The sequence below is a fragment of the Medicago truncatula genome, chromosome 4 (assembly GCF_003473485.1).
Source record: "Medicago truncatula cultivar Jemalong A17 chromosome 4, MtrunA17r5.0-ANR, whole genome shotgun sequence".
Taxonomy (NCBI): domain Eukaryota; kingdom Viridiplantae; phylum Streptophyta; class Magnoliopsida; order Fabales; family Fabaceae; genus Medicago; species Medicago truncatula.
In genome coordinates, this window is record NC_053045.1 from 7739056 (window position 1) to 7748559 (window position 9504).

A 9504-nucleotide genomic window follows, 5' to 3' on the forward strand; every position below is an offset into this window, starting at 1 on the left:
AAACTTTTACAAACTTAAAGTACTTATGTGTGATAAAAATAAACTAAAGAACCAATCTATTCCAAATCTCAAACTTAAAGGACTTATGTATGACCAAAATAACTTAAAAGACCAATATGTTACAAACCTCAAACTTAAAGGATCTCAAATGTAATTTAACCTTTAAAATAAGATTATTTAACTTTTAAAAAAGTTTAAAAAATCATAACAAATAAAAATGAACATAACAAATAGAAATCAAACTCTTTTTCTTATTATTTTATATTTTAAACTGCTAAATTTAAATTTTGTTTACTTTTATTTTATCCAATAAAACGAGTTTAAGGAGGGTGTATTGGATTATGATTTTAAAGGATAATTTTTGTTTAAAAAAGTCTTGAGGATTTTAAAAGACTTTGGAGAATTTTGATGACTTTATTTTTTTCCTTTCGCACCGGTTTCCGACCCACCAAAGGTGGGCGACTAATCCGGCTCATGCGTAGAGGCATGCGCACTGGCCAAGCGTTGTTCCCACTAGGAATCGAACCCAGTATTCCCCGGGTACGTCCTTGGAAGGATGATTTTATGATGACTTTAAAAGATTATTATGGATTTCAATGGATTTAATTCATAAGATTTTAAAGGATTTGAAATGATTTTATGGATTTCAACGGATTTTATGAATTTTAAGAAATAATTGAAAAAAAAATCATTACACATTCTCTTTCACAAAATCTCAATAAAGACTCGTTTATTTATTTTACTTTATTTTGAGAGAGAGAGAGAGAGAGAGAGAGAGAGAGAGAGAGAGAGAGAGAGAGAGAGAGAGAGAGAGAGAGAGAGAGAGAGAGAGAGAGAGAGAGAGAGAGAGAGAGAGTTTTTCATGCTAAAATTTCACTAGAAAATCCCACAAAATCCATCAAAATCTGATTTATTAAACAATTCTTCGAAATTTGAATGATTTTGAATACCACTAGACTTTTTTTTTTTTTTAAGTTATCAAGAGTCTTGATCGAATACCACAAGATATTTTTTAAATGACTAAGAATCTTGATTGAATAACACAAGACTTTTTTTTAAATTGAAAAGAGTCTTGATTGAATACCACAAGATTTTTTCATGATAAAAAAGTCTTTTAAAATTCCTTAGAATCATGATCCAATACACCCTTCTAAGAGAATATATTTTTTTCTTTTTATTACTAAAAAGTCAACCGCAAATAATCCAAATCATTCTTATTTAAAGTCAAAATTCACTTTCTATTAGTGATGACAATTGGACCCAGGCCTAATGGATACTTACATAAAATATCTACAATGGGTAGGGTAAAATCCCGCTATAATGGGTCTGGGGAAGGGTCCGGGTAATATCCACAAATTTAAATGGGTATGGGCACGGGTAAAGGTACTATACTGCCCAGCCTCGCAACCCCGCATATATATATTTATTTAATATTATAAGTAATTTTTTTTTATTGTATGATTAAATAATTTATTTAGCTATTTAAGCCTAAACTAAAACTTAAACCAAAAATATGTTTAATACAATAATAACTCCATCATGCTGGTGTACAATTTTTTAGAGATATTTTGGATGTTTTCAATTGTGATGTTTTTATTGTCTTTTCATAGTTAAAGTGCAGGTATGGGCACTTAGGTACCCATAGAATATGGGGAAGGGCACTAAAGTTGTTGTCAATGAGGGTACGGACATGGATATGAGTAATTTTTACAAATGCGGGTATGTGGATGAGCATTGTAGTACCCTACCCATTGCCATCCCTACTTTCTATCCAAAAAAATAAAAATAGTCAAACTTTATTAAAAGAGTATTTATTTATTTCCTTATTTTAATTTACTTTTTTTGTGTGTGACTTAGTTTTTTTTTTTTTTTTGAAGGATTTATTTATTACTTACTATAAATATATAAACAACAACAAAAAAGAATTCAAAAGATAAACCCAAACATAAAATAAAATAATCACCTTCCTCTTACATTGTATCAATCTAAGAATCAATCAATAATCAAGAATTTGAATAAGAGTAAAATCAAAGAAAACTTTCGTCTTAAATTTAATTCATCATTTGTTAAAAAACATAAGTCACACCAAACCCAACAACCTTCCCTTTCCATCCATTTCCCAAACCACCGTCGTCACCGGCGACGCCACCATGACCGAGAAAGCGAAGCAGCAACGCGGCGGCGGCGGTGGCTTCGCGTTCTCGTTTCCGGTAACCGTCGTCATTTCATCAATCGCTTACATTTACATCTCCACCGTCTTCGTCTTCATTGATAGATGGTTTGGTCTTTTCTCTTCTCCTGGGATCATAAACGCCGTCGTTTTCACCGTCATCGCTTTCATGTGTGTTTTTTGTTACCGTTTAGCTATTTTCACCGATCCGGGTCGGGTTCCTTCTACATATACACCTGATGTTGAAGATAATACAATACCTATTCATGAAATCAAACGCAAGGTAATAACAATGATACAATTCTGTTATAAAAATTGAAAATTTTGCATTTGTTATAAATATTGGGTTTTTGACAATTTTGTTATTTTGTCTTCTTATTGTCTTTTTTGTTTTAATTTGGATTTTTCTTATTTAAATTGGGGTTTAGAAAATTAGTTTAATTTATACAAGCATAATGTGTGACCATATCAATTAATGAGGGATGACAAATCATGTGTTATGTGGCTTTCCATGAAGCAAGCACGGACACTTGTAATTACACTACTCATTTTTTTCAAATTATTAGCTGTGTCGGCGTTTCTGTGTTGTGTCCGGTGTCCGTATCCGTGCTTCATAGGTGGCAACACGTCATGAGATGCACGTGTAAAACATTGTTACACTGACATTATTATGTAATAATGTAAATTAAACTCTTTTTTACAATAAGTTTGATGCACTGTCCGTGTAAAATTTTACATTGTCAACAAATTATCTGTTGCATAACTTAACTTTTAAAGAAGATATGATTAATGATAATACTTTAATGATCCATTGGTTATGATTGATTGACCGATATTCAATAATTCCGACGTGTTTTAGTTAAAAGTCACTTTTTGTTTTTCTACTTACCACTTAGCTGACACCTCATGAACTAATTTCATTGTTTTTTGGTTATGAATTTTTTTTTGTTTTTTATTTTAGTTTTTATTGATTATTTATGTGTGATTTGTTATGTGGTGAGTTTTTGGAAGTTGGAGTTTCTTGTTATAGAAGCTTAGAAAAAAGTGACATTTTGTTTTTGTTGTTAACCTGCGGTGGAATGTTTCCCTTTTAGCTTGATAGGTTAAGCAATAGTAGGAATCTGTTAATGTAGTCTTGATCAAGGTTTTGGTAGCTCGGCAGCGTTGCGGATACTTCATAATTCTTAGGAAAATGCTTCTTGTTACGAATCATGGTTTAACGAAACGCAAGAATAATTCTTCATTATTAGATTTATCTCCGACCACAACCAGACTTCCGCCACAGCCCACTATTATTTTGTTTTGTTTTGAAAGTGTAATTCTTGCCTTTCTTGGGTGTTAGTCTTCGTTCAAAATAGCATACCTCTAATTCTTAATATTGTAGAAAATTGCCGTTGAGTACAACTGATGCTCACACAATTGTGGTTGCGATGCAATCGTGGAGATATTGAAAAACTTGACGTTGTGGCCACACAATATCTGCCAACCCCCAAAATATTGTTGCGGTATAGCTGGTGGCTGTATGGCTGCTACACCGAAGATTAAGGAAACAATACGAGAATAGAAGAACATACAAATTTAAAAACATGATTAGAACTAATCCAAAATAAACTGAGGTAACGGCTATAAGTTGAGGGCATATTTGGGGTTTTTACCGGAGTTTCATTGTAGTGGCCATACTAGCCAATACAGTCACTGCTAAAAAAACGCAGAGCAATGGGGTTTCATGTAGCGCCTAAGTGTCACTGTTGATCATGGATATTAATTTTAACCTTCTTTTTGTTGTGTTTGTATTTGAGAAAGGTTGGTGTTATGTCATTTTTTTTATAAGCAGTTTTGTGTCATGTATTGATGTGTTTGGCCTTCTGTTGCCTTATATTCCTAATTCCCTATGAGTGTGACTAATGTGATGGAATGAAGATAATTTCAATATGGTTAGTTTGACTGGGATTTAAATTTTGTATTATTCCCAAGTAAAATTAATCCAAAGTCCAAACCTATGATTGATTTGTCTAAGAGAAGGGTTTGTGCTGATTTTCATCTTTTTTGTGAAGGAACTTTTAATTTATTTTCACTTATTTACAGCTCATATACATTTCGACACTTGTGTCTGAGTTTGATGATGTTTTTGGTTTTTTCTTGAGTTTTAGTAATTTAGAGGCCTCATCTCCTAGGTTGTTCGTCTTATACAATTATCCTTGTTATGCATATGTTGCTTAATGACCCTTTTTAAGATGCCCTTTACTCTCTCCATAACTTTTAGGATAGATGACAACATAAAGCCTTGACATGTAATAAATTTTAAATATAGTCTATTTATCTTTAAATCTTTATCAGGGTTGTCAAATAGTGGCTATAGTGTAGAGGAATTTGAACAAATTGCTATTTCTTCCGTTGTACGCTATTTAGTGAGTGTTATTAAATAGCAGGGCTATAGCACTATAGCGGAATTGGAAAAAACCACTATTTTCACGATCCACATTGACAACATTGATCTCTCTTTATTTCCAGCTATTGGACTATTTTCCATCTAGTCCATCCTCCTGCCAGTGTTTCTAAATTCTACCCGTTTCTAGAGTTGAGAAGTTGAAAATTTTGCTACTATTCTATGCTGATTAAAAACATTTGTTTGTGTCTTTTATTCAGTTGTATTATAAAGAGATGGCTCAATTAATACAACATTCTATTTCGTTGAGCCATTCACGTGGCAGAAAAGGGAAATATTTCTGATCTTGCAAAGATTCCCATAAACATGTGATTGTGTATCAATTCTGAATACCATGAAAATTAACTTTCCAGTGATGTTTTTTTTGGAAACGTGAGCAGGGTGGAGATTTGAGGTATTGCCAAAAGTGCTCTCACTATAAGCCTCCCCGTGCACATCATTGTCGGGGTTGTAAAAGATGCGTTCTACGAATGGTATGCATGATCTAAATCATCAATCAAGTTTTATCTTGGGCTTTTTGGATAATGACAAAAAGTGTTGTTTATTGGTTGTAAGGATCACCATTGCATTTGGATAAATAACTGTGTCGGTCACGCAAACTACAAGTTCTTCTTCATTTTTGTCACATATGCTGTGAATGCCTGCATATACTCCATGGTATGTTTGTTTATTTTATTATATGCATGACTTAGTTTTTATAATAGTTATGAATTTCCTACTACTTTGTATTTGCATGACTGAAATCTGTAGCCTGATTTCGTTTTCTCTTTTGATATTTTTCATGGTCTGTGGTAGATTTGTGATTCTTTTGTTGACAATCTTTTTCGTTCAATGTTGCTTAACTTTGTAGGTTTTGCTTGTTGGTAGTCTAGCTTATGATGGTATACATGATGAAGACAAAAATGGCGGCTCTTTCAGAACTGTATACGTAAGTTCTACTAAATTCAAATATGCATCTCCCTTCAGTAAAGTTAACAATTTTATTTTCTCATGAAATAAACTTTTTTGCAGGTTGTTTCTGGGCTCTTACTGGTCCCTTTAACTATATCATTATGTGTTCTTTTAGGATGGCATATCTATCTCATTCTGCATAACAATACTACAATAGAGGTTATTACATGCTTTTAATTCAAAACTGTTATTTTATTTGACCAGACTGATTTCGACTTACTCAATTAGGAAGTTATGTTGGCAGTATTATGAAGGAGTGAGAGCTTTGTGGCTTCAAGAGAAGGGTGGAAGTATCTATAAACATCCATATGACCTTGGCCCGTATGAGAATTTGACATCTGTAAGTATTGAAGATTATTCTGCTGCTTCTTTTTTTCTCCGTCTTTCCTGTTTTTCCTTCCACCCTGCTTTTTTCTTATTGAACTTCATTCATTTGGTCTTCTTTTTTTCTTTCTTCACTGATTTGGTTCATCTTGTTTGAAACATTTGGTTCATCTTTATCATATCATTCGGCATCTTTAATGATTGAGTTTAGCCATAACTTTTTCACTGATTTGCCTAGCTATTATTGGAAAGCATTAAACATAATTGAACTTAACTGAGGTACATCTGATTAATGTGATAATTGATGGTTGTTCTTTTGCATTCTGAAATTAGGAAAGTGCTGTAACTACATATTCATATATTGATCTCTGTATAGTATTAGTATGTTAAGCCATTTATGTTTGCATAAAGAAACATATTATTCGAGATTAATTACTATGTACCAACGATGTAATTTTTTTACATGTGCATCCAATCAAATAGCACATTACTATAGTATTAAAATGTACGCCGCTTAACTGATTATGCGAAACTGTGAATTTAGACTTTACTGATACTATAATCAGACGTGAAGATGACAAATGGAACATATGCATATGCTATGTAAATATACATTTGCTTGTTTTTATGATTGAATTTTTCAATCATTAGAATTGTCAATGTTCTCCCTTTTTTCGGTTTCTTTTATTAGTGAAGCAGACTTAGAAGCTACATCTACATAATGTGAGTTTGAGCTTCTGTTTTATTTTTTTTGCAGGTTTTGGGACCAAATATCCTTAGTTGGCTGTGGCCAACAGCAAGCCATATAGGTTCTGGACTTAGGTTCCGAACCGTCTATGATCTCACTAAAGGTGCATCAACATCTAAGTGAATTTTCACAGTGGTCTTTGGTAATATATTCGTATTAACATTTGTTGAGAACAATAATTGAGTACTGACAATGCTAAATGACTGGCCAAATTCAATACCTTTTTAACGTAAATCACAAACAATTGCTGAAGTGTAGGTGTTCAAGAGCTGTTTGATGCATATACCTGAGGCAATTACGTAATGTATAACATACAAGTTTTTTTCTTTCTCCTTTTTTTACCCATTTGTTAGACATAGATTAGGTTTCTTTTCATCCTTTCCCCATCCTCCAGTCTTGTTAGGTTTTGGATGATGTGGGGTTACAGCTGTAGAGTTCTGTTTATAAAACCTAATGTACAAAAAGAAAAACAGCTCATCAAGGTGCTGTAAGGGATTGCTTAACCATTGTGAAAAGTTGTATCTTAGAACTGTAATTTATGTATCTTGTAATTGGATGAAATGTGCTGTCAAGGGATTGCTTAACCATTGTGAAAAGTTGTATTTTAGAATTGTATTTTATGTATCTTGTAATTGGATGAAATAATAACGTAGTTATATTACAATTTCTGTTCTTGACGATAGTAGTGCTATTATTCTTTGTAATTTTTGTCATCTAGTTTGTGCAACGTGAGAAGAAAATGATTTGGTTTTAATCCCTTGACTGTATTATCACAAAATGAGGCATATTTAGAGTTGAATTTGGTGGAAAATGAAGAATAAGTAAGAAGGGAAAACAGAAAGAGCAGGGAGTGGGTGTATGGTTAGATCGGTGGTGACGCTGATAAAATCATTGTGTTGAAATTTTAAATTAAGTATGGTTTTTGTCAAAATGTGGTGGTTCACTGTGATTTCGTTAATGAGTGGTTTTTTCATTTAGAATCCTTAAAGAGTGATTTAGGGCATTTATTAACAAGACCTTACTTAAATACTCGCTGATACCGGTTAGGATATTATTTTGATTAAAGCTAAACTATAGCTCACAAATAAGAGATTGTCGTGTATTTGATTGCTGCAAATATCAAGCAGGGTGCATATCCCCTCTAGTGAAATTTTCAATGGAGAGAGTGCAGTGGACATCTATACCATTCAATTACTTCAATGTTGAGGGCATCCCATGAAGTAGTGGAAAATAAATGGCTTAGATCTCACTGGACTCTCCCGTCAGAGGAGAGCATCAGCTCCCATATTTCCAAATATGCACAATTAATGTTCTAAAACATTAACATTACAATAAAATTGACCAGAAAGAAACAAATATATAGGTTGAATTGCTTCATTTATACATTATCATTTACTATTTTATGTGTTACTGATGTATATAATGGTTGTTTTTATCCAATCCTTAATCACCCTAGTGACATGCATCGTAATGATCATTTTCAGCCGAGGCATACTTATCCTTCTAAACGAGGGTTGTGTTCTTTTAAAATTTTGTGATATGCAAAGGTTCAGGTTCAAATATTGAATTTTCCACTTCTTCACATTTATAGTGAATTTTAGCCTCTAAACAACTTGACAAAAAAGAAAAATCGGTGATTGTGAATTCAACCTGCCTAAAATGCAGCATTTTACTTTGACTGTTTCTTTTTCTACCCTATGAGTTTCTTATAGAATCCGAACTGCATAAAATCCTCATAAAACCTCCAAAAACATGTTGAAATATCTTGGATTTTAGAATACGAATAGGGCATGCGAGAACCTCATAGGGTGGAAAAAGTAATGACCTTTTACTTTACTGTATTTTCACATACTTAAGCTTATTTTCTTGTTGATACTTTGTTCTGCAAGCCAAGTTTTCTCATGGACCTATGCAGTTCAAAGACTGCTTCAAGGACTGTTTCTTTTCCACCTTATGAGTTTCTCATGCGCTCTATGTAGTTCGGATTATAGAATCCAAACGACATAATACCCCCAATAAAACCTCCAAAACACGTCGAAACATTTCGGATTTTAGAATCTAAATTGGACGTGAGAGAGAAACTCATAGGATAGAAAAAATAATGATCAACTTCAAACTTATGATCGTTGTATTTTCAGGTACTATTAATGCTAACCTTTTAAAACATTAACAACATTGAAAAGAGTGTTAACAAAGCTCTTTCCAACACACCTTCTTCTATTGATTGAAATTTAAATAAGAGTGCATAACCGAATGTGTTTGTTAGGATTTTTTGTTTCTGTAAAGGCCCTTGATGTTGACTTACATTAACAAGTTAATCAAATACTCCCTCCGTCCCAAATTGTACGACGTTTTGGGCATTTCACACATATTAAGAAATATAATTAATACAGTGTCGGAAAGAGATATTATGAGTTGTTTTACAAAATTATCCTTAATAAATGATATGGGAAAAATAAATGAAAGAATTGAAAGAAGAAAGAGTAATAAATAGCTAAGGATATAATAGAAAAAGTAACATTAATGTTTCATTGGTATTGTAAAGTGACATACAATTTAGGACAAATATTTTTTCTAAAGTGACATACAATTTGGGACGGAGGGAGTAGTGTTATGCTAACTTGTGTCTGAAGGACACATGTTAAGTAACTCAAAAGTATAAATATTTTTTTTCAAATTTTGTGCATTCAATTAATCAAATGTAAAATATTAAATTCAAATGCATTGATACAACAAAGTTGTCTACTTTTAACTCATTAATTTATGCCTTTAAGACACAAATTAGCATATTTCTCAATGAAAAAATTTATATTTAAAAAGTCTTAATATTATCACTAAACAATATTTGTCATTGTTAATAATATA

General features: G+C 32.4%; 1 protein-coding gene across 2 annotated transcripts; it reads left to right on the plus strand.

The window, feature by feature from the left end:
• The first annotated feature begins 1962 nt into the window (after positions 1-1962).
• On the plus strand, positions 1963-7316 carry LOC25491588 (probable protein S-acyltransferase 16). 2 transcript variants are annotated; one of them, XM_024783129.2, is made up of 8 exons: positions 1963-2453; positions 4997-5089; positions 5172-5273; positions 5467-5544; positions 5628-5726; positions 5812-5907; positions 6649-6781; positions 6898-7316. In XM_024783129.2, the coding sequence occupies exons 1-7, from the start codon at positions 2151-2153 to the stop codon at positions 6760-6762; spliced, it is 885 nt and encodes a 294-aa protein (XP_024638897.1). In that variant the 5' UTR covers positions 1963-2150; the 3' UTR covers positions 6763-6781; positions 6898-7316. The 2 variants fall into 2 exon arrangements, with proteins under 2 accessions (XP_024638897.1, XP_039689627.1); XM_039833693.1 differs by having other exon boundaries at positions 1964-2453; positions 6649-7316.
• Positions 7317-9504: the final 2188 nt, after the last annotated feature.